A 26,469-nucleotide genomic window follows, 5' to 3' on the forward strand; every position below is an offset into this window, starting at 1 on the left:
CAAAACACCTGCAAAGGTTACCTGAGCCTTCAAAATGGTCTCTCAGTTTGGTTCACTAGGCTACACAATCATGGGGAAGACTGCTGATCTGACAGTTGTCCAGAAGACAATCATTGACACCCTTCACAAGGAGGGTAAGCCACAAACATTCATTGCCAAAGAAGCTGGCTGTTCACAGAGTGCTGTATCCAAGCATGTTAACAAAGTTGAGTGGAAGGGAAAAAGTGTGGAAGAAAAAGATGCACAACCAACCGAGAGAACCGCAGCCTTATGAGGATTGTCAAGCAAAATCAATTCAAGAATTTGGGTGAACTTCACAAGGAATGGACTGAGGCTGGGGTCAAGGCATCAAGAGCCACCACACACAGACATGTCAAGGAATTTGGCTACAGTTGTCGTATTCCTCTTGTCAAGCCACTCCTGAACCACAGACAACGTCAGAGGCATCTTACCTGGGCTAAGGAGAAGAAGAACTGGACTGTTGCCCAGTGTTCCAAAGTCCTCTTTTCAGATGAGCGCAAGTTTTGTATTTCATTTGGAAACCAAGGTCCTAGAGTCTGGAGGAAGGGTGGAGAAGCTCATAGCCCAAGTTGCTTGAAGTCCAGTGTTAAGTTTCCACAGTCTGTGATGATTTGGGGTGCAATGTCATCTGCTGATGTTGGTCCATTGTGTTTTTTGAAACCAAAGTCACTGCACCCGTTTACCAAGAAATTTTTGAGCACTTCAGGCTTCCTTCTGCTGACCAGCTTTTTAAAGATGCTGATTTCATTTTCCAGCAGGATTTGGCACCTGCCCACACTGCCAAAAGCACCAAAAGTTGGTTAAATGACCATGGTGTTGGTGTGCTTGACTGGCCAGCAAACTCACCAGACTTGAACCCCATAGAGAATCTATGGGGTATTGTCAAGAGGAAAATGAGAAACAAGAGACCAAAAAATGCAGATGAGCTGAAGGCCACTGTCAAAGAAACTTGGGCTTCCATACCACCTCAGCAGTGCCACAAACTGATCACCTCCATGCCACGCCAAATTGAGGCAGTAATTAAAGCAAAAGGAGCCCCTACCATGTATTGAGTACATATACAGTAAATGAACATACTTTCCAGAAGGCCAACAATTCACTAAAAATGTTTTTTTTTATTGGTCTTATGATATATTCTAATTTTTTGAGATAGTGAATTGGTGGGTTTTTGTTAAATGTGAGCCAAAATCATCACAATTAAAAGAACCAAAGACTTAAACTACTTCAGTCTGTGTGCATTGAATTTATTTAATACACGAGTTTCACAATTTGAGTTGAATTACTGAAATAAATGAACTTTTCCACGACATTCTAATTTATTGAGATGCACCTGTAAGTATTCACAGCCTTTGCTCAATACTTTGTTGAAGCACCTTTGGCACCAATTACAGCCTCAAGTCTTTTTGAGTATGATGCTACAAGCTTGGCACACCAATTTTTGGGCAGTTTCTCCCATTCTTCTTTGCAGGACCTCTCAAGCTCCATCAGGTTGGATGGGGAGCGTCGGTGCACAGCCATTTTCAGATCTCTCCAGAGATGTTCAGTTGGGTTCAAGTCTGGGCTCTGGCTGGGCCACTCAAAACATTCATAGAGTTGTCCCATAGCCACTCCTTTGTTATCTTGGCTGTGTGCTTAGGGTCATTGTCCTGTTGGAAGATGAACCTTCGCCCCAGTCTGAGGTCCAGAGCACTCTGGAGCAGGTTTTCATCAAGGATGTCTCTGTGCATTGCTGCATTCATCTTTCCCTCGATCCTGATTAGTCTCCCAGTTCCTGCCACTGAAAAACATCCCCACAGCATGATGCTGCCACCACCATGCTTCACTGCAGGGATGGTATTGGCCAGGTGATGAGCGGTGCCTGGTTTCCTCCAGACATGACGCTTGTCATTCAGGCCAAAGAGTTCAATCTTTGTTTCTCATGGTCTGAGAGTCCTTCAGGTACCTTTTGGCAAACTCCAGGCGGGCTGTCATGTGCCTTTTACTGAGGAGTGGCTTCTGTCTGGCCACTCTACCATACAGGCCTGATTGGTGGAGTGCTGCAGAGATGGTTGTTCTTCTGGAAGGTTCTCCTCTCTCCACAGAGAAATGCTGGAGCTCTGTCAGAGTGACCGTCGGGTTCTTGGTCACCTCCCTGACTAAGGCCCTTCTCACCCGATTGCTCAGTTTGGCCAGGCGGCCAGCTCTAGGAAGAGTCCTGGTGGTTCCAAACTTCTTCCATTTACGGATGATGGAGGCCACTGTGCTCATTGGGACCTTCAATGCTGCAGAAAGTTTTCTGTACCCTTCCCCAGATCTGTGCCTCGATACAATCCTGTCTCGGAGGTCTACAGACAATTCCTTGGACTTCATGGCTTGGTTTGTGCTCTGACATGCACTGTTAACTGTGGGATCTTATATAGACAGGTGGGTGCCTTTCCAAATCATGTCCAATCAACTGAATTTACCACAGGTGGACTCCAATCAAGTTGTAGAAACATCTCAAGGATGATCAGTGGAAACAGGATGCACCTGAGCTCAATTTTGAGTGTCATGGCAAAGGCTGTGAATACTTATGTACATGTGATTTTGTTTCATTTTTTTATTTTTAATAAATTTGCAAAGATTTCAAACAAACTTCTTTCACGTTGTCATTATGGGGTATTGTTTGTAGAATTTTGTAATGAATTTAATCCATTTTGGAATAAGGCTGTAACATAACAAAATGTGGAAAAAGTGAAGCGCTGTGAATACTTTCCGGATGCACTGTATATAGATTATTTACTCAAGCCATCACTGGATGATATATTACAAAGCAAAAAAAGACATTCTTACAACTGAAAATACAATGTGTAGGCTACAAGAAAGATACATATACACTGTATCTTTCTTGTAGCCTACACATTGTATTTTCAGTTGTAAGAATGTCTTTTTTTGCTTTGGCAATGTTGCCATTTCTAATCGTTCAGTTTGCGCAGTTACACTAGTTTCATACACTAACCTGCAAACTCATCAACGTCACTTTGTTCATTCTTGAGAATGTACAAAAACCTTTGTAACGTTTGTGTGTATGGTGACTAGATTCACAACTGTGTGTGTGTTTGTGTGTGTGTGTGTGTGTGTGTGTGTGTATGTGTGTATATATATATATATATATATATATATATATTATACAGTATTTAAGGAATAAAGAAAAAGTTGATATATTGATTATTGATTGGCATGTTATTTTTTCTGAATATGTTTGAGAAATATGTGTATGTGTATATATATACAGAATATACACTCACCGAGCACTTTATTAGGAACACCTGAACACCTATTTATTCATGCGATTATCTGATCAGCCAATCATGTGGCAGCAGTGCAGTGCATAAAATCATTTAGATATGGGTCAGGAGCTTCAGTTAATGTTTACATCAGCCATCAGAATGGGGAAAAATGTGATCTCAGTGATTTCGACCGTGGCATGATTGTTGGTGCCAGATGAGCTGGTTTGAGTATTTCTGTAACTGCTGATCTCCTTGGATTTTTTTTTAAGTGCAACAGTCTCTAAAGTTTACTTGGAATGGTACAAAAAACATCCAGTGAGTCATTAGCATGAAATATGTTAATGTTGTACAATTTGTAAAGTCACACTCTGTTTATGCACGTTCTTCAACACACTTCAAACTTGCATTTGCAAACATAACTTTCCCCTTTAGTGCATGCAATTTTGACAGCAAACTTTAGATATACTCTAAATCAAAAATGCTAATATTAAAGGGATAGGTCACCCAATAATGAAGTAAATGATGACAGAATTTTCCTTTCAGAATAATCTATTTAAATACTTGTTAATTTTCTGAATTTTCTGCTCTTTGTGGAAATGCAATTGAACTGTACACACAAAATTGAATGCCTTTGTTTGTTTAAATTACACAACACATGCACGCAAATCATATTTGGGTCATACGTGGGATTGTACAGTTTGCAGTTTTATAAACGAGAGGGCATTTCCATTTGTATTTCAATGCCTTTGAACTGTGGGTTCAGACAGGCATTGAGATGTAAAATGTTTTGAGGCTTTACTTTCCTAGTCTAATTTGCTCCATCAGTATTCACTGGCTTCGTTCAGGCCTCTGGGATAATAGTTTTCATCCTAAATTAACAGACTGCTTCAGATTGCAACATTCCTTTCGGAATAAGAAACCTGTGATGTTGGAGGGGAAGTTAGCTGCTTTCGTACAGTTTAGCCTAAATCAAAACAGATTTAGATTTCGCACTACAGTATATTAGAATAATACTTCGGTTTCTCATCCTGGCAAATTGTGGTCCTCTCAACCCTGACGGTGTGTCGTATGTGAATTTTGATATGCTAAATGGGTTTGTGGCATTCCTTAGCTTGGCAGTAGAATAAAAAATTGCCAACTTTTTTCATTTGGAATTTTCAGTATGTTTAAAATGTGTTTGGTGGATGTGTGTGGTCAGTTTTTGTGTGGTTGTCTTGAATAGGAAAATGACTTTTAGGAACTCTTTTTAGAGTACCATTCATTTCCCCTGCAGTGAAAAATCATCCTACATCAAATTAATCAGAAGGGTAATGAAGTCAGCTGCCACTATTAGATTAAAAGCGAAGGTTTTTTGGGTCCCATGATGTTGGTTTCTGTACGAGGGTATTGCTGCAGTCATGCACATCTGAAACCGTTTTAACTGCAGAAAATGTGAGCCATGTCAGGCTCCATGATGTAATTTCCTGTCCTTAAGGTTGCAACAGGTTTATACTTTTCAGAAGATGTAAGCCACCTGCAAAACCACCAAATCACTGATGCACCATTGACGTATTTGTGTTTATTATTTTGGATAAAAGTTGTTTGCAGAATAAGCACTGATCAATGATCAAATCAGTTGTGTTACTTCCAACTCTGTTTAGTGCACAACTCATTCATTCTCATCCCATTCACTTTAGTGCATAGGTGACTAGATGTACATGTTCATTTATCCCTCACACAAGTCATACACATGGTTTGAAATAAATAACCTATGTCCTATTGGAGCCAAAGGACTCAAAGCTCCCAAAGCTTATCCTGTTAGCATGAGCAAACATAATCTTACTGCATCTAGCTTTTTGTACTCCAGTATTGCCAACTGAAAGCATTATTGTGTTGAAACTGTCTCCAGTTCAGGCTTTGAATCTGCTTTAACTAGACTCTGTGTAAAAAGGCACACACATGTCACTTGAGTGCTGTTTTACAAAAACTTCCCTTATTTAGAGGTCAGTGTCTGTTTTGGCCACATATGCCATTAGGTCAGCTGGACTCTGACCCTACACACTGGCATGAGTTCCATCAACACTTCCACCAATTCATGGTAACAGAACAACTAGTTAACATAGAGATCATATACATATGTCTTTAGTTATCTCCATGCTAATATTTTTATTCAGAAGCCTGTTTAGTAAAGACCTGCTCCCACTGAGTGTGTTTACATGCACTTTAAAAGGCTGATTTCAGTTAGATTAAAATAAAAAACAGTAATTTGTCTTTAAAATGTAATTTTAGTCCGACTGAAATGATACCTGTCCGGTTTTTGTGAAATTTGAACTAACAGACCTTGATAATATAGTTGTAGATCGGTTTCGAGAGCATGTATACTCTTCAATCAATCAGCAATAGGCCTCACCGTTATGCGTATGCTCCGAAAAATAGAGGTACAGTGCAACGTGTCTTTAACCCGGAAGTTGAATACAACATAAAGCAGGGAAGAAGATCAACGACAACACAGTGGGTGTGTTTTATTCAGAAGTTATCATCCTTATGCCCTGTTCCCTTCGAAGTCTACCATCCCCTTTGAGAGCTTTGGAGGGCTGGAAGGTGTAGGGCTCAAAAATAACATTTATGCGGAACTCAGCTTTTAATTCCTTTTTATTGGATATTCTGTTTGAAGCTATCTTACAGCATGGCTACTATGATTGTTCTCCCTTCGAAGTGCCCTTCGGAGGCTGATTTATGGCTGATAACAGTATGGCGTTAAAGGAATAGCTGGAGTAAGACACTCGCCCCATTCCCCCCGTAATAGAAGTGGCCAAAAATATCCCACATAATTATAGGCCACATTTTGGACATTATAAGTGAAAATCAGTTGTGATTTTCTAGCAGTTATAAATATAACCATAAATGTGTATATTAAAAGGGCGTTCCTTCTTTTATACATTCCATCAATTACACAGTTCCACTGGAATCCAATTGCACTGAATTCCCACATTAGAAAACTTTCTCTGTAAAGAGATCAACAAACATTAAAGATGTAATTTAGGGATGTCAAATCCATGAGACAGAGCAAGTTCCAGTTGCTATTTTAATATTCTGTATGTTAGTGTGCAAGTACAATTAGGCTTTTATTTATTTTTTTATAAAACTTGTCTGGTTTTGCTAACAAAAGCAGTATTAGTTATCTATGTTATTTCCAACAAACATACCTAAAAATGCTTTTAGGTAAGTTTATAAGTGATTTTATAAAACAGCAGTAATATGATAGATGACACCAATGTTCAATAAATATGTACATTTATTATTAACTGGAATAAACAATTCTTCTGTATGCCATTTACGGTTGCCATCCAGTATTGCATCATGATCCGTTAATATCAAATATGCATTCATAGGCTTCGAATATGGGTCATTCAATCCGAAATTAGTCTCAGAACTCTGTTTTATAATATTGCTTTTACTTGGTTTCATTTAAATGCTATTTAGATGATCTATTTTTAAATGTTACACACGAATATATTGTGTTTTTTAAGTTGTTTTAGATTCCTTATATCTGAAGCTCGTTACTGTGACTATTGAACTCAGATTGATTTGGAGTTTTGTGTGTCTCTAATGTTGCTCAATGTTAATGGTGAGACTCACTAGTAATGATTTCCTGCTGTGCTTCCAGGGCGGGCCCTGGGTTTCTCCATTATTAAACTTGACACTACGAGAGATGGTGCGGACAAGATTGCTAATCTTGCAGGTAAACACTCTTAGCCCTTAAGGCTTTGAGTTGTGCTTTACTGAAGGTGACTGGTAGAACGAGATCCCCCTCCTACTTCACTCATCCGCTTTCTCATACACACACACATAACTGAGCAGCTGCTGCTTGCTTTCAGATCAACAAATGCATAGTTATGGGACATACTGGCATAGCACATTATGTATGTGATTTGCGCATGTAAAGTTATGTCATAATGTTTATTCAACAGAACCAGATTTCAAGGATGGCCACTGATGACTAGCTAACATTTAGCATCCCCTTTATAAGGCGTAATACAAGCGAAACAGATATATTTGGAGTCTGTCATTACAAAATGCAGTAACTACACACTTTGTCAGACTCAGAATTGAGTTATAATTGAAATCGGATCTCTTTAACAGACAGGTTAGGCTCAACTCATATATTTTGCTCATATCCACAGAAAACAGAGACTACTTTATATCCACATTTGACTGGACAGTAAAAAAAAAAAAAAAGAAAACGAAGCATTGGGGTAGTTATTGTATTTTGGCTTTGTAGGACAGTACAGTACCAGCATCAAGAACAGACCCACATACCTTAGCACAGATGTTTGCATTCATAACTGTTTGTATATGTGTTGTGATATTATGTGTAATGTGACATCACATCAGTGCCGTGTCCAAGCAGAAGGATGCTTCTGGTCTGGTTTATGGCAGACATCCAGGAGAGATGAAGACCATTAGCCCTGTCCCAGCCTGCTGACCAAATGAGTGGCAATTAATTAGAGAATAAATTAGAGCCGTAATGGCATATTTATCTGTGCGTTTGTGTGTGATGGGGTAACTTTCCTGACTGGTGTCCTTTGTTGAAAATGTTGCTGTGTTACAGGGATATCCGTTTGCTGTGGCAGTTGTTACGCTGGTGAGGTCATGGTAATCAGCTGTAGGAATGCATAGTTCTACCTATCTAGAACTCCTGGTTCTAGAACAATTCTAGAATCCTCAGGCATGTGGCTTCACTGGGACATTAGAGGTAGTCTGCACACATAGCATAACTGTATTCCAGAGTAGAGCAGAGTACACAGCAATTCATTGAGCCAGGCAACTGGGCAAGGGTGTGAGGTTACACTGGGCTAGGAAGTTGTTTTAGGGATACTGGCATGGCCATAGATGGCTTCATGTCAGGTTTGACGTCAGCCTTTTTAGCACTCTTTAACCAGATGCAAATTGTGGCCCATATTCGATAACTGGTTGAATGGAAACTTAAAATTAAAGGTGCCTCTTCTCTGTCTCTCCGTCAGTGAACTGGTGTACTTCCTCTTAGTGTGATGAGCAGACTAAAAACTACCACACTTCCTGTCTTTCATCTGCCCAACTTGAGAAAAATGGTGTGTGTGTGTGTGTGTCTGTGAGTGAATGACAGCAAGAGAGAGAAATTCTTGCCGTCTTTTCACAAAAGGGCCTTTTTCAAACTTTATTTTATCCATGGATAATTTGTGGTTTTTAGCAATAAATGTATAATATAAACCTTTTAAAACAGTTCTACCATGAGCTTTGAGTTTAATTGATGGTATGTGGTTCTGTAGAAGCCCTTAGTTAGTATAATTTCAACATGATTCAACAAATGCATTTAATTTCAGAATTTGACAGATTAGTACTACACTACGCTTTGGATTCACCAATGAGAGAAGGTGCAGATACCATGGAAACCGGTATTGCGATAAGCAGACTTGTTCGATTTTTGCAGGGTAGTGGAGGCTTGCTAGGTAGATAGCTTAGTTTAACTAGCATTAAGCCATGGTGAAACTACATTTCACATTCCATTCACTTCCATTCAAACACATCCAAATGCAGGAGACCGGAAAGAGAAGAAATTTTGCATTCTGCTGCATACTAAATTTCAAAGTCACACCTGCGAATTCGGATGACTAGAATACGTGTGACTAATAGAAGATCGAGTTTTTATAGTTGCAGGAAAGTGAGTAGATTGGTATATTTTAACATTTTAAATATAACAGTTTGTTATTTGTGATTTATTTATTTATTAAAAACATAAGCCCTCCAGGGTAGGGTTGGGTGATAAAACGCCATGGAAATATATTGGAAAAAATAAATGTTTAATATCGATAAACTTAGTAGTTTCCGATATTTAGCCAATGTTCTACATCTAGAGGACAATATACAGCTATCGACTGAACACAAAAGCAACTCCGACATACTGAGCTGGAGTGTGGACCGTCACAAGTAAGTCAAACATCTGCTGAAGATGATGAAATTGGCGAAATGTCATCGAAAAGAGGTCACGCACTTTATGTAGGATTAAATCCTAAACCGAATATACTTTATAACCAGTTTACCATCTGGAGTTACAAGTTATGTTTAATTCATTCTTGAGGTCTAACAAACATGTGGAATGTATTTCCTCACCCATTAATGGTATGAAATGTATGTTGTAATAAATATCAATATTGAACGATATGAAAAAAATATTGTGATAATATTTTTGGCCATATTGCCCAGCACTACTACAGGGTGACATAAAATCTTGGCTGTTGCGGTGTCCGAAATAATTTAGCATGCTAAAAGCTTAGTGTGACCGTGGCTAGTTAGACACATACTTGCCTAATGATGGTTAAATGTAGTATGTTGTTGTAGCTTTGGTGCATCAAAAATGTATTCCCTCATGAGGACACAGTCTTGTACCTTTTGTGTTTTTTTTTTTATTTTCGAATACTTTTTTTGCTGTATTTCAAATATTGTAATGTTGTTATTTATCATGCAGCTGCTTGGCATGGTTCAAGGCTTGGAATTCTTCATTGAAAATACTTGCGAAATCCAAGCCTGCTAAAAAAGTGTTCGCTGTTTGGCGCTTTTTTACATTTAATATGAGGTTTAAACAAAAATAGTCATTACAAGTTCCTGTTTTGCTTATTTGGATTTTAGGAGGACTTGAGCCTGTCTTTACTGTTTTATATATGTTTGCCATGAGCTCCACCAGGTTTTTGACACTGTAGGTGGACTGAGGTGTGTCTAAGTGGGTTACAGATTACAAACGTTCTAGACAGAACGTCCAAAGCCCTTGGCATCAACTTGAATGGTTTAGACCACAACGCTCTTATATAGACACTCAGAAACAGAACAGGTCTGTGAAAGGACGGTGATGTATTGTCTTTAATTATCTGTAAGTAATGTGGAGCTAACAAGCAGACTGTGTTTTCCACCCTGTTGGTAGTGGGTAAACATTTTGCCTGCACCCCAAGGCCAGCTTTTAGCATAAGATGTCAGCAGAACAAGAATATCTGCTCTTCGTATTTGTCTCTGATGAATGAAACTGTCTGAAGGAAGAACATGCTGCTTTGCTGTTGTTCCTTGGCAATAGATGTTTGTCCCCTGTTTTCATTCTTGGCAACACAGAATGAACAGGGGGTGGCAAACCTGCCGTTTGTGTCTTTCATCACAGAGATTAATTGGAATTATTGTACCCTGTGACACATGGCGTGATATAACGCTGTAGATGCCAGGTTCACCTGTGCAAGAAGACACTTTACCTGTCTGTTTTCGTGCATGCCTGTATTCCAATATTTATCGGATTGGAGAATCACGCCATGATATGATCCTAGTAAGGATGTGCAAACCTACTTATTTTTTTAAATCTACTAGTTGGCTGGTTGCATGAAGCACAGTATAATTACGCCAATTTTGGGTTCACCTACCCCCCCCATCATTTGTTAAGGGGCATTTACTTTAGACGCGTTCTTGCATTTAATAACAGCTTGATGGAGAACTACAAAATGCAGGGGTATTGTGATGTTAAAATAATTTCTCCAATTCCGGTGTAAAAATTTAGAATCCCATTTACTCAGACAAGCAACATTCACTCAACCAGTGGTATGAGTTGGGACGGGACTATATGCTTGTCCAACCAGTAGCAAATCGGGCAGTGTTTGGGAAACCTGTCATTATTATTGCAGTTTTGTGATGCTAGTGCTATAGAAATAACACTCTCCAGCTTTAAAAGTGTCTGATACTTCTGAGTGAGATAATTGATCAGTCCCTATAGCATAAGATGACATTATATGTGTACGTCAAGAAACATCGGCCCAAGGGTCTCCTGTAGATTATGACTTAATCCATACAAATCCTTTGAATGGGGAAGGGAATGTGGAGATGGTTAAAAACTGGTGGGTGTTAAGGCAATGACCACGTTTACATGCACTTAAGAAAACGGTTTATTCCAGGGTTTTTGCAGAAAGCGGCATTCTGAAACATCATGTAAACTAGAATGCAGATTTACTTTAAGGGTAATGTGGCCATGTAAGAGCATAAGCGCGTTCTGATGGGGGTCTGAAGCGTGTGCATGCGTGGAACAGACCGGATAACAAACGTCATAGGATAGAGCCCAGCAACAAGTCAACACAGTGGAAAGAATTCAGTATTTCTGGGAGTACAGTGGGAAAATTACATACGCTATAAACAATACCCATTTATACACACCATTGTAAAATATCAACTGTCCCACACATTCGCATAAATGCACCCGTACATTTGGGAAATCCCAGAGTTTTACGTAAGTGGGAAACCCCACTATTGCAGTGCAGTTCAGCTGCAGTTTGTGATAGAAAGTTAAGGAAACAAACACACCAACAACTCTGGAATATCTGAAAATAAAGAGGAGCAATGGAGATTAAAATAGCAAAGTATTCCTTGGATCCCATGTTTGGTATTTACAAAGGCATTGTGGGTTAATTATGTTGCTGTGGACTGGAGAAAGCTGCATACTGATTGAGCCGCATATGTACGGGAGTGAAGAGTATGCCGCTTATACAGTGCATGTAAACTGAAACACTGTTTTCTCGCAATAACCCACTTTCTCACAATAAGCCACTTTCTGGTGTCCTTGTAAATGTAGTCAATGTCTTGTGAGAAGTGAACACATTTGGATTGCTTTGTCAGTGGCTGGTTTGAGCCTTGGGCTTGAGTTAAACGCTTGTTTAGCAACATTTCGCTCTGTTAAAGGTTATGTGTATTGAACGGCATTAGAGGTGCTTTCCGAAGTTTTGTCAGCATTTTTCTCGCCTGCGTGTTTGGTAAAAAAAAAAATCACCAGAAATGAACATTGTCAATATTTACTCACCCTCATGTTTTTCGAAACACGTTTGACTTTATTTCTTTCCTGGACCAACAACGGTCAGGCAGAATGTTCATGCTGCTCTTTTCCATACAGTGCAAGTGCACTAAATTCCAAGCCGTCTTGGACAGAAAAGACTGAAAGTCGCAGTCGGTTGGCTTCACTGACATCAAACCTTATGCGATGCACCAAGTTTGAATTTATGGATGCGTAAATGAGATTTAAGAATTACGGTAGTGGGCAATATTTTCAGGAAATAATGACTTAAATTTTGGCCTGTTCCTCACACAAAGCTGTTTTAAGGTTGCAGTAGACTTGGAATCTAGTGTACAAATAACATTGACCATATTTATGGTACGTTTGGGCTTTGATGTATGCAAAAGAGCAGCTTGGACATTCTAATAAATATCTCTTTTAGTGTTCCATGTAAGAAAATATCACATGGGCTTGGAGCAGCATGAGGGTGGTTTGATAAAAGAACTATTCCTTTAATATGTACAGGATTTATGGACCGCTAATTGCGATCTATTTTAAATCTGTGTCACCACTGCCTCGGAGGAGAAATGCGCAGCAGACAAAGAATGATGGAGGACGTAGTATCCTTGTGTACAAATTAAGAGATCTGATCAAAGGGTGGAGGAAATTATATGAAGGTGGAGCAGAATATGACCTGTACTTTTCCTCCTGTATTGAAAGAATTAATCCCTCTTTTCCTGTGCAGTCCTTGTGATGGGAGGAAACATTAGGCCAGACCATAAAGGTGCCTCAAAGACATGAAGAATAGAGAAAAACCCCTATAGCATGCTTTTCAAGTGTGTGCCTGTATATGCATGAGCGACTGCTTTTGTGTCTATCCAAATCGGCCTCAAAATACAGGCAAAAATAAGTACCATGTGTCATTGAGCACAGCCAGACGGCACAGTGTGGTGCTTCTCTACTGGAGGTCTCATGATAACAGCGCTGGGCACAGATTCTTTAACAGGTTGCTGGGGATTCACACACACACACACACACACACACATACACACACACTCGCACACTTCTCTTTTATCTTCCGAGTCTAGTCGAGAGCAACATGTACGGGCTGCCAGACAGCAGCATTCCTAATTGGAATCTTATCTCATGTGTTAAAGAAACAAACCTTTGAAAAATTGAGGTTATTACACAAAAGTCATCAGTCCGATCTTGAGGATTGTGTTTGTTTATGCCATCTGTCTCTGTGTTGGGTGACATCAGCTAATGACAAGGTTACCTTGTTCAGATTTGAATCAGTAAGTGTAAAACCATTAAGGCATTGTGCAGAAACACGCTCTTCCTGGGTGCTTCCACTATTCTTTCTGCCTCTGCAGACAAATATGCTTCACAGACAAAAATAAACCCTTGATGTTTAACCCCTCCATGACCACAGCTGCAGAGAGAGGCAACTGAAGAACAGAGTAAAAACCAGATGCAGCTAACACAATCAGTCTTTCAGGTCTCTCAAATGCTTCTGTGAAGTGCCACTTAAAGGAATGTTCCGGGTTCAATACAAGTTAAGCTTAATTGACAGCATTTGTGGCATAATATTGATTGGAGGGGCAAATCAAGGAGGAGCAAGTCAAAAATAATTTTTGTGGTAATCAATATTATGCCACAATTGCTGTCGATTTGAGCTTAACTTGTATTGAACCCGGAACATTCCTTTAACAAAATATTAAATTTTCAGTATACAATTTATCAATTAAAAATTAAAAATAAATCACTTTAAATGGTTGAATAAATGGACTTAAATAGATTAAATTTGATAATGTTTAAAATGTAAAGGTAACAATTACATATTAATCATGTGGTAACACTTTACAGTAAGGTTATATTTGATATCATTTGTAAATGTATTAGATTAACAAGTTTAACCAAAATTAGTAAGTGCTGAAAAAATAGTTTAACTATTGTAGTTTATTAATGTTCATGAATACAACCTTATTGTAAAGTGATACCAATCATTTTTTGATGCAACTATTAAATGTAAACAATTTCCCTGTCAGGTTAAAAATGTCATTGGACAGTTGTGTGGGAGCAAACAATGAACTTAATTTTACATTTTAAGTTGCATTTTAAAATTATTAGTTAACATGAAATTACAGTGAACAATACTTTTACAGCAATCATTATTTTCGGTTAGTGTTAATTTCTACATATACTAAAACAATGCTATATTTGTGAAGAAGCATCAACCAGGATGCTCTGAAAAATCATTGTTTATTGTTAGTTCATAATTAGTATTTAGTATTTTAGATTTAGTATTTTGTTACATTTAACTGCATTTTTAAACATAAATATTTATACATAGTTTGAAAAGTCTATTTCTTTGAAAATTGATTTATGTAAAAAAAAACAAAAAAAATTAAATATTAAATTTATTTCTTCGTTTTTTGGAGGAGATCTCCTTTTTTGGAAGTGTGAACTCCTAGCCTCATATAACACCTGGTCCGTTCATTAACTGTCCTTCAACACCTAAATATTCAAGTTTAAATATTGGTTCCAAGAGAATACAGAAAGTGATTTTTCAGTACCTCTTTGTGATATAGAATTCAGTGACTCCTCAGTGTCAGATTTCTTTGGGAGAAATCTCTGCATGAATACAGTCATTAAGTTCATGTAACTTGAGACTCTGGTGTCGAAAAGCCAGAACGAGCAAAAATCTGATAAAGAGAGCTGCTTCCACGCCTCTTCCGGAAGCCACGCAGTCTCTCACACCAGATGCTTTAAGACCACCACATGAAATTGACAGCCCCATTTCCCTGGAGTGCGACAAATCATGATTTGATACAGACACCCTTGAGACTAGCACTCAACTGGTTAAAGTCTCACCAAGCCACAGGACACATCACGGTTCCAACACAGCGTAAACATGTTTACCTTTATGAGGCAGTCCGGTGTACGGTCATGAAAGCCTACACAACATATGTACACAAACATATATAATGTACACAAAGATAGCGTCATTGGATAACTCCTTTAATAAAAAAAAAAAAAATTAAAAAAAAAACACATGACAGTGGTTTAGTCTGCTTGATAACAATTTGTTTTAGATGCATGTTGTGTTCAAGCAGAGATGCCGAACTGTGTGCGAGTGTATATGGAGCATCAGATCTCCGTCACGTTCTTGGTGGTGGTAAGCATGTATTGTCTTACTCAGTGAGGGTCTGGCAGCAGCTCTCTGTGCTGGCAATATGAGAAGTGACAGACTGACAGCCATAGCTAATGACAGGAGTGTCGTATTGAGTTGCCCTGATGCCCTCTCTCTCTCTCTCTCTCTGTGTGTGTGTGTGTGTTGGGGGGGTATCAGCCAAAGAGGTGTGAGTGAGACCCAAAGACTTTTTGCAATCGGATCTGTTGAACTGAACCTCTTAATAATTATTGATGGTCAAAGGACAAAGCCCAAGTGAGTATCTTGGTTGTGTGACAAGAACTTTGGAAATCCTTTGATTGATCTGTTCCTTTTGTAGGTTGAAACCCTGTTTCAGTGAGTCCTGGCTAGTTGTATTGTGACCTACTGGGTAAATAACTTTTTCTGTCCTGCCCTTCATAACTTGAGGTTATTTATTACTTTAAGTTCATCGTTCAATCTCATTTGGCACAGATTTAAATTCATTCAACTTTTCCACTTTGCCCTTTTTATGATGCTTTGTCTAAAATAGAATTGCGGATTTATTGCTTGTTTTTGCGTTGTTCATTGGTTTAGTTTCTAAAATAATTCCTGAGTTTGCCTTAACACCCTCTGTTTAGCATCGAGAGTAAACATGAAGTCACAATCCTAAGTGGACTCAACGAATTTGTAGTGAAGTTTTATGGACCACAAGGAAGTAAGTTGTTTTTATTTCTTTTTATTTTTATTTTTTTATTTTTTTTATTTGCTTACAATAGCTTCAAACAGTTGGGTGAATATCTCATGAAAATGTCGAGATTGCATTTCTCCAAAAAATCTTAAATCAGAATAGATACAATCAGAGGAAATTAAGTCTACTTAATTTCTACTTTTAGGACCAATTAAGATTTTTTTCCACTGTTACATTATTGCAAATGATTTTAATGCATCTAAATGTGTTACTTTTGAGTTTTTCTGCAATTTGCATTATACTCAATGATGATTCTCATTACTGTACTACAGTATTTGTTAAAATATTCCTGTAATACAATGATATTCTATTATCAAATAATCATAAATTAAAGGGTTTACAACAAATACTACTATGATGGATACATAATTTAAATTATATATATATACACCGATCAGCCACAGCATTAAAATCACCTACCTAATATTGTATAGGTCCCCCTCGTGCCGCCAAAACAGAACCAACCCGCATCTCAGAATAGCATTCTGAGATTATATTCTTCTCACCACAATTGTACAGAGCGGTTATCTGAGTTACCATAGACTGTGTCAGTTCTAATCAGTCTGGCCGTTCTCTGTTGACTCTTTCTTCAACAAGGCATTTCCATCCACAGAACTGCCGCTCACTGGATGTTTTTTTGTTTTTGGCACCATTCTGAGTAAATTCTAGAGACTATTGTGTGTGGAAATCCCAGGAGATCAGCAGTTACAGAAATACTCCAACCAGCCCATCTGGTACCAACAATCATGCCATGCTCCAAATCACTGAGATCACATTTTCCCCCCATTCTGATGGTTGTTGTGAACATTAACTGAAGCTTCTGACCCCTACCTGCTTGATTTTATGCACTGCTGCCACACGATTGGCTGATTAGATAATCGCATGGATAATTGTTGGTGCCAGATGGGCTGGTTTGAGTATTTCTGTAAGTGCTGATCTCCTGGGATTTCCACACACAACAGTCTCTAGAATTTACTCAGAATGGTGCCAAAAACAAAAAACAGGGCAGTTCTGTGGATGGAAATGCCTTGTTGAAGAGAGAGGTCAACAGAGAATGGCCAGACTGGTTCGAACTGACAGAGTCTACGGTAACTCAGATAACCGCTCTGTACAATTGTGGTGAGAAGAATAGCATCTCAAAAATGCTATTCTGAGATGCGGGTTGGCAGTGTTTTGGCGGCACGAGGGGGACCTACACAATATTAGGCAGGTGGTTTGAATGTTGTGGCTGATTGGTGTATATACTGTATATATATATATTTTCACTTTTCAGTAATGATAAGGATTTTTTGTTTGCATAATGCTAATAAGATTTCAGGGAGAAATGTGCTTAATTGTGACCTATAATGTCACAAAATGGTCTTTAAAAAAGGATTCATTTTCTTTAAGCAAAATATAATTTCCTGTTTAGTTTCTTTTGATTTTGTGGGGAAATATGACACATACGAGATCATGAGATTCACCCAGTCGGTGCATTGTCATATTATTTAATCTTTAAGGGTCTTCCCTTGCTTTTCATTTTAACTGGTAGATACAGGTCTTAACCACAACCTCTACAGCTATGCTTCACATTTCCTAGTTAGAGTTGCTGGCCACACAGGGTCAAATTGCAGAGACTATTCTTGGAGTGAGCACACATTGCACCATGCCCCGATGAGACCATGTCAACTGCAACAGCAAAACTTCCCCTATACACATTTATACACACCCATGAGTGTGTACCTTTAAACATGCAATTCATAATTAGCTAATTAAGTATTACTGTTACACCCACACACTGTCACTTTTGAATACAAAGACCTTTGCGCTTAGTCATTTAGAGATGTATGTAGGCAGTAATGCTAGTCTTTTCAAAGCCTTTCTTACATGCGAGTAGTAGATGTGGGTTATATCTTCAACGGTCATTTGTCTCTTTCAGCACCGTATGAAGGAGGCGTGTGGAAGGTGCGAGTAGATCTTCCAGACAAATACCCCTTCAAATCTCCATCTATAGGTAATGTGTTACTACATGCGGATCTCAAAGGGCCATTTTCAGCAGAGTACTTTACTGAAGCCACACTAATTAGTGCTGTCATTCAATGATGGGCAGAGCACATTCAAACAGTCACACTTTAGAAGTGTAAGGTGGAATAAGCACATATTTTGATGTGAGGTAATGCTGAATAGTTGCTGTAAGGCTGGTGTGATGGAGAAAATATTGAGCACAGCCAGTGTTGTGAAATCAAATGCTATTATTTCTGTCCGTGATCTCACTCACATCTTTCCTCTCTGCAGGGTTTATGAATAAGATTTTTCATCCAAACATCGATGAAGCGTAAGTCACATTTTTATGAAATAGGATAAAAATACCCAGGATTGTGGTTTAATTACATTAGTGTCTCTTTAGAGGGGTTTTGAGTATAAAAATAAATAAAAAATCATATTTTTAAGGTCTATTCACACTGAGCATAACATGAATTTTTTCCAGTCTCTGAGAAAAATGTGCATATCCGCACAAAAATGAAACGCGCTACGGTCATTCACATGCTTTAATGCATAATAACATTTTTCTATTGATACACATTTCATTTTCACTTGCAGTTTCACATTACATTACAGTGTAATGATTATAATAGTAGTCTAAAAGTTATGCTTTTTCAAGTCAAGGAGACTTTTTGGTCCAAATGGGTTGTGTTGTCTTTTCGCACAACAAATTTGCACTCAATGTGAATAGACCTGTGCCCTTTCTTGTCATAACCTCTAAAAATGATCTCATATTAGTTAAAGGAATATTCCGGGTTCAATAAAAGTTAAACTCAATCGACAGCATTTGTGGCATAATGTTGATTTCCACAAATTAATTTCAACTCATCCCTCTTTTAAAAAAAAAAAAAAAAAAAAATTTGTTTTTTTTTTACAGTGAGGCACTTACAAGGGAAGTGTAAGGGGACAATTTCTGTAGGGTTTAAAAGCAGAAATTTGAAGCTTATAATTTTTTGAAAGCATTTGCATTCATTCTTCTGTTAACTCATGTATTATTTGAGCTGTAAAGTTGTTTAAATCGTCATTTTTAGAGTCATTTTAGGGTTTTAGGGTTTGTTGACATTACATCATCATGGCAACGAAGTTGTAAAATTAGCTATAACTACACAGAAAATTAGTAAGTGCTTTTATCACACTAAAATCATGTTACCCTGCATATTGTTTATGTCTTGTGGCTATACTTTTGAAACTGAGTATTTTAATGTTCAAAAATTGGACCCCATTCACTTCCATTGAAGTACCTCACTACAACACAGATTTTTGCTTTTTTAAAGAAAAGGAGTGACAAGATTAAATTAATTTTTGTGGTTATCAACATGATGCCACAAATGCTGTCGACTGAGCTTAACATGTATTGAACACGGAATATTCCTTTAAGTGGTCATATTGTGTTCTATGCAAAATAATGGGTAAAAAGTAGAGCTGCCTTGTTGATTATGAAAGGTCCTGTAAGTTAATTATTATTATTCTTTTTCTGGAACAGCACACTTAAAATGTCCCTTTTACCTGACAGATATCACTGAAATAGGTGTCCTGAAAAAAATCACCCAGATAGCACACGTACGTCTCCGAGATGTCTGTTTAAGAGCATTTTATCTGGAAAGCATCGCATCCTAATTAACATCTAATAAACATCCTAAAAAGAGCAGATTTACATACGCTCTAACTAATAAACATTTCAAGAAATCTGCTGATTTGTACTTTTGACATCCGAGAAGAAACGTCTCAAGGACGTATTGCAGATGAGCAAACAATCTAAGAAATACGTCTACCAGATGTAAAAACACACATTTCAAATAGACTTCTGGGTGATGTACAAGTGCTTGTCAAGGCACATCTGTCTCTTTGGAAAAAAGAGGGGAGTGGCCTGCGCTTTTATGGTCAATCAGAACACTAGCCAATCAGAAGTGCTCTCTGCCTTTGAATCATTTTGCCTGCTCTGGTTTGCATGTGGTTGAAGTTAGCGAAATGCTTGAAGTTTCCTACAGCACCTATACAGCTCTAGATTTTAAAGGTTCACATCTAGATGTGTCTAATGCAAACACTCTTATTTCCAGGTCAGGGACCGTTTGTTTAGATGTGATTAACCAGACATGGACCGCTCTATATGGTACGTAGTCACTATGCATGCACTACCTTTATGTTAGTGCAGGCCTGCAGGAAGCTTGCATTGATGTCACTTGAGGAATACAATAAAATCTCCGGTCCCTAGGATAGTGGTGCGCTGTAATCCTCTTAACCGCTCTGAATGAGCTAATACCTGCAAGGTCAGAAAACAGCATCAGCTCACCTGACAGTCACACTTAAACAGCCCCAGTCTGCCAGCAATCATCCATCTATCCATTCACACCTCCGCTGTGTTTTTGTGCAGATGTCACACTCACTCTCTGCCTCTCTGTTCCTTTCTCTGATGATGTAAAAATTACAATTTGTCCTAAATACCGACTTGACCATTGACCTGATGCAGCACACAGCGGTCAAATATTTTTGTATAATAAACTGTTTATTTGACCATTGTCCCAGACAACCGATTTCCTACATAGCTGCACTAGATTATATTTCTTTCAGATCACTGCGGTTTATTTCTTCTTGTGGAATACAGCAATTTCAACTCATAAAAATTATATTTAATGTCCATTTATTTATTTATCTGGTAAACAGCCATGTAAAAGTAGCAGGGCCCTGATCTCACAGTCTGTGTTTATTTTGCGATAATGGCCGTTTGCGGCTGACTGTACATTATCCCTAACTTGGTATAGATGTACTCAGCTGCTTTGTGCCATTGTCCACAGAAGTGTGACAGCTTGAACATACAGTACTGCCTATGAGAGAGAGAGAGAGAGAGAGAAAGGAAGGGAGATCTATGACTAGCGCCCCCACACTGAAAGGGAGATTAGGCCATAATCATGTCACTCACCACAAATCCTCCATTTTGTGCTGCACGTTGGGCTTGTAACACAAGACCTCTGGTCCTGTATTAAAGCCTCTGCTCCCATTCTCTCTCCTCACAGATCTCACCAATATCTTCGAGTCGTTTTTGCCACAGTTGCTGGCCTACCCGAACCCCATCGACCCTCTGAACGGGGATGCGGCAGCCATGTACCTGCACCGGCCAGAGGACTACAAACAGAAAATCAAAGGTGACTCGAAGAGCGTCGATTGACTCCCTGTTCTTCTGCTTTAACCTCCATCCGGCCTTTTGGTTTTTATCTGTCACCATGTTTCAGATCATCACACAGAGATGCCTTCTGCTCCAAAAAGTGTGCGTTTGAGTCTAGGGCTATGTTTGGAATAGTATACCACTCATACTATTTTTGTTGTATGCATTATCTACAGTAGACTGTACATTTTCTGCATTCGTGGCATACCCGGTTGACCTACAGTATTACATTTGCCAAAATGTGCAAGATACATCCAGAGCACACTGTGTGAGCATGGTATGTGTTGCTAAACATTTCAAACATTGTTTGCATATGACCTTTATCCCATGATGTTATGGACTTGGCTTGACCTTTTTATTTACAGCGTGATGAATAAAATGAAAGGATTATCAGCCGTGATTTGTTTCTTTTTTGTTTTTTTACATCTCTTTCATGACTCATTATTTGATTGGACTGCCAAAAGTTAAGACATGTTTAACTCAAATTTAATTAAAAACGTAAAATCACCATTTATATTTACGATATAACTAGATACCACCGCTGAATTTTTAACATGCATTTAATAAGGTCACGTAACAAACATAACGAGGTCATTTGACAACAGTGAGCATGTTTACATATATGATCTCACACTGATTATGCTTAAGTCGACAAACTGTAAGGTCATGTAACCGCTTTAAATGGTTTTCCTTTATCAGGGTAAGGTCATAAACCATTTAAGCAAAAAACGATGGGCAAGCATTGATATTTGCCCATTTCCCCGATTTCACATTCCTTTTAAACACCTTTACCAGCTGCTACCGGGTCCTTGAATAACGTATAACGTGCAAGCAAAGGCAGCCGGTGGAGTTTCTGGTGCCCCCAAAGGGAGTTGGTGGCCTACGCAGATTGCGTAATATGCGTATAGGGGGCAGCGGTACTGTATATTTTATAATAGTATAGTATACAGTATTTAGAATGCAGTAAGCAATACGTTAGTATTCCATTCTAAACATAGCCTAGGTAAATGATATAATATTTCTGTTATACAGAAGTTTTTTTGGTAACAGAAGTATCCACTTCCTGTGTCTGACTCCATATATTTTCCCACCTCTCTCTGTCTTTCTATCCAGAATACATCCAGAAATATGCAACAGAGGAGGCTCTGAAAGAGCAGGAGGAAGGAGCAGGTGACTCCTCTTCAGAAAGCTCCATGTCTGACTTTTCAGAGGATGAAGCTCAGGACATGGAGTTGTAGTTAAGGGCGACAGTTCCTCCCCTTTACCACAGAGACTATATGATTTCCTAACCATGCGAAGCAGACTATAAAAGATTCATATTTAAACAAGGTGATTTTTTTTTTTTTATCGTTATTATTACTAAACCAGGATTTTTATGGATATCTAGCGTTGACGATGAATAAGGCACCCTCTTTAGGTGTGCTGTCTCTACTTCTTGGTGTTTGTTTTATTTCTCTCTTTCACTCTCTCACTCGCTCTCTCCATCACCCCACCAAAAGAAAGGCTTGTAGTGTTTCCCCCCTTGATTCTACGTTGGTAGCTGCGTAGCTGGAATGCATGTCATCACCTCCCTAATCCACCTTTTCCAACGCAGACTGACTGGACTATAAACAGGGGCCTACTGATGCCAAGGCTGTTATTTATGTGGGGGTGCCCATTTTCCCCTTGTGATGTTACTAACGTACCAGAGACAACCGAGGGGTCTGGTCTCACTCTAATATGAGTCCCCTCAGCTTAGACCTTTTGCAAGGACAGTCTTCAGCTTGTCTTCAGGATGCAATTGGACGCATTTTGCCAGACACACTTCTCATTTCCTCCCTCCTCAGCGATTTGATCGAATCTTTTCGATCATTCCCATACAAGTCATTTTGAATTATCGTTGCTTCCCTGGTTGTCCCGTTTGTTTATTTTTGATTGTTTTCTCTTTAAAAGCTGTGTTTTAAAAAAAAATAAATTAAGATGCAAGCGTCAAAAGAGGAATGGCAGATTCAGGATCCATTTTATGACCCCCTTTTCCCAGATTTCTGTCCTCCTTTTTCTTGTCTTCATTTAAATTTTTTATTTGGGTCTCACCTTGGGAGGGAAATGCAGATGTTTCCATGCTGTTTGTTGAAATGATCATCAGGATTTTACAGAACGCTGCACAATTTCTGCTAACCAGTCAAGCCAACGGTAGCGCTCCAGCGTGTTTACTGCAGACAATATCTGTTAAACTCCCTTTAAATTCCAAAATCATGACTTTGGCGTCCTTTAAAGAGGATGTAGATGTAGAGGCTAGCGCACAGAGATTCAACAGAAGCTCACAACTTCTCCACTGGCTCAAAACTTTTTGGCAGTTGTCCCTGGTTGTGGAAGTCCTACACTTCGAAACGTGGCTGGATTCTATGACTCTATGCCATCTGAACTTCCACGGTGATCACAAAATGACCAAGAATGGAGCGCAAATCTTTATTTTCTAAAGATTTTCCTAAAGAAACCAGAGGAACAGTATTGTCTGTTGCTCTACCTGGCTTCTCCCACTTTTATTTTGTAATAATATTGTATGAAAGTCTTTTGTCTTTTACTATTTTGGTCCCTCCCTGTCTCGCACCCTCTCTCTTTTTAACTCCTTATTTACATGCATCTTTTTGTACATTGTGGTATGATGCAGAAGTGGAGTTGTGCAGGACTTTGTTGGTCTAGCCTAGAAGAAATGTTAAAGAGAAATGATTTTTTTTCTAACATTTGTAGAGTTCGTCATCTTTCCTATTGCTTGTGCCTAACTATGATAGCTGTTGTTTGACCTCATGTAGATCTAGTTAGTTTACTGGGTGGTGAAATCAAAGTAGATGTTCATATGGATTTAGGTTATGTAATCCTGCTTGTCTGAAGACAGATTTTATCCGACGGATTAGATTTGGTTAGATCTGCCTTGATCGATTAGGGCACACAAGGAACAATATGTGGTTTTAGGGGAGGAGTGAGTAACATTTACTAACATGGGGTGGATTTTTTTTGCTGAGATGATGTAAAAACAGGGCAGATATCTTCTGTTTAAAGAGCTTTGAATTTCATCAAGCACCTGCAGATATCATCAGTGGCATGTTGGTATGAAACATTAAGAACCAGATTTGGTTTGTGTGTGTGTGTGTTTCAGTATTCTCACTAATTCTCTCATTCTGACAACAGAGTGACCTTGCAAATTCATTCATTGTCCAATTTAAATAAAACAGGGTCAAAGTCCATTTGATGTATGCCATGCTGAAGAGGGAAGGTTTTTCTGTTCAAAATTCCTGAGCTGCCTATATTTATCCTGCGGAGTGGCTTTTTTTTTTCTTTTTTTTTTCTAATTAAATCAGTGCTTTATGGGCAAAAGAATTTTGGTGAGTTTTAGCCCGAGTCAAGAATTGGCCGTATAGTGCAATGGAGAAAATCTCCGTTTAAAATATTTTCCTCTCTCTCAAGTCTGACTCTGTTGATGGGGTTTTATATTTTCTAAAGAAGAGGGGTATTTGTGTGAGAGATATAGGAGATAGGTGTAAGTTTATATGCACCTGTGTCTCAGAGTCTGAGGGAGAGGTATATTTTATAAATGTGGCAGCATGACGTGTAGAAATGGCTTTGTTTTACATGCAACACAGCTTTCTCTCCCTTATGTCTCAGAAACAAAAATGTTTCTCGGCTGTGGTTTGGTTGCCATGGTAAACATTTTGCCATGTATAGCAACACACCCTATGTGTGGGCCAGACGAGCTGACAAACTCCGCTTTCATTTCAGTTTTATTTTTGCCCCCTGAAGTGTAATGCGAGGGACTAAATGTGGAAATTTAGTTAAAATATTTTTTTTCTTTGTTTTTATCTGTCATGTCAAAGAGTAAAATGACTAAAGAATTTGAGAATCTCAAATAAACAAATGTATAAGTGTGCTTCCATTTACAAGTTTAATTAGAAATTACATTGAAATTGTTGTGAATTTATTTTTCCTTTTACAAATTTTTGGATTCCTTTCTCCCCATGTCAATAAAAAGAGGTACCCATTTGGAGCAGGTAACATATGCAGTATGTTGAGGGTATCTGGACAGGTGTTTGGGATTGGAGGGTGCTCTCGGGAGGGAGTTTTTCTGTTGTTAGTTTAGTGGGTGGGGTGGAATACATAATTACAGTGTGTCCTTTGTTTTGCACCCTTAAGCCCCCAATGCTTACATATGTGCACACACAAACACTCACATACACATACAGGGGATAGCAGTTAATAATGTCAAGGTATCCAGCTGTTTGTTGCCTGAGAGAAAGGAAGAATAGAGATCTGTCTTCCGGTACCGTGGCCTCAGGGGCTGTCCCTGCTGGCCCTCTCGGCCAATGGCATCACGTTTCCTCTTGCATTTGTGTTGCCAAGAGCTCTCCAGTGCACTTTGCATGCCTCTGGTGTAGAGTCGAGTCTAGTTCAGTCCTGGCTGTCCACTCCCTTAGTCCCTTATACCTGCGCTTCAAGAGGGTGCTCAGACATGGGGCTTATGTGGGCACACAGCATGGATTTTTTTTTTTTTAATAGTATCTGTATTTAGTGCCTAGTGTGTGATACGCTGATAAAAAGAAAAATACACACGTTTTTTTGTTTTTTGTTTTTTTTTTTGTTTTTTTTTTTAAATCCCAGGTATTATGGTAATTTGCCCCTTTTCTTTTCTTTCCTTATCCATTAATCTTTCTCTTTTATTTTTTGCCATTTTTTCTTTTCTTTTTGCATTGTGAAGTGGGCATGCCTGTCACAAAGGACAAATGCTCTTTATCTATAGGATTATAATCTCTTAAATAGCTGTGTACAGTAAACTGTAAACTTCTTTTTTAATAAAATATTAAATATGTGTACAATCTGCTTTGCTTTTTCTTTCTTTTTGTTTTTTTTTTATTTTATTTATTTATTTATTTATTTATTTTAAATATTATACAAATATGTTGTACTGCTATAATATTGGCATATCAAATATATAAGCACTGGACTCCCAAGATCTCCTCACAAGCTCTAGTTTGGCTTGTTGAAAGTAAGAAGACCACCTCAAGTTGGTCTTTGCAACCTTCTTTCTATGATGGTGTTACTCTGTTCCTCCACTAGATGGCAGGCAAGTAACACAAAACAGTGGTATGTGGATTATATTGGCCTATGAATGTAGACAAAGTGGAGAGAATAGCATGTTAAAGGAATAGTTCACCCAAAAATTAAAATGCTTTCATCACTTACTCACCCTCAATCCATTACAGATGTGTATGGCTTTCTTTCTTCTGCTGAACACAAATGAAGATTTTTAGAAGAATATCTTGGCTCTGTTGGTCAGTT

At 38.5% G+C, this 26,469-nt stretch overlaps 1 protein-coding gene across 8 annotated transcripts in view; it reads left to right on the top strand.

Moving 5' to 3' along the window:
* The window catches only part of LOC127436640 (ubiquitin-conjugating enzyme E2 H), a 39,763-nt gene extending 13,757 nt beyond the window's left edge, over nt 1–26,006 (top strand). For 2 of the 8 annotated variants that reach the window (XM_051690897.1, XM_051690895.1), the window contains 9 exons: nt 6,916–6,990; nt 7,861–7,904; nt 15,428–15,523; nt 15,868–15,944; nt 17,896–17,970; nt 18,252–18,291; nt 20,057–20,109; nt 21,011–21,139; nt 22,273–26,006. In XM_051690897.1, the coding sequence (XP_051546857.1) occupies nt 6,961–6,990; nt 7,861–7,904; nt 15,428–15,523; nt 15,868–15,944; nt 17,896–17,970; nt 18,252–18,291; nt 20,057–20,109; nt 21,011–21,139; nt 22,273–22,397 (669 nt within the window). In that variant the 5' untranslated portion in view covers nt 6,916–6,960 and the 3' untranslated portion in view covers nt 22,398–26,006. Of the gene's footprint in view, nt 1–3,235; nt 6,991–7,860; nt 7,905–12,600; nt 15,254–15,427; nt 15,524–15,587; nt 15,639–15,867; nt 15,945–17,895; nt 17,971–18,251; nt 18,292–20,056; nt 20,110–21,010; nt 21,140–22,272 lie in introns of those variants that run through there. The other 6 variants (XM_051690899.1, XM_051690900.1, XM_051690894.1 and 3 more) reach the window with 5 other exon arrangements.
* The last annotated feature ends 463 nt before the right edge of the window (nt 26,007–26,469 follow it).

This window comes from Myxocyprinus asiaticus, chromosome 47, assembly GCF_019703515.2.
Source record: "Myxocyprinus asiaticus isolate MX2 ecotype Aquarium Trade chromosome 47, UBuf_Myxa_2, whole genome shotgun sequence".
Lineage (NCBI taxonomy): Eukaryota > Metazoa > Chordata > Actinopteri > Cypriniformes > Catostomidae > Myxocyprinus > Myxocyprinus asiaticus.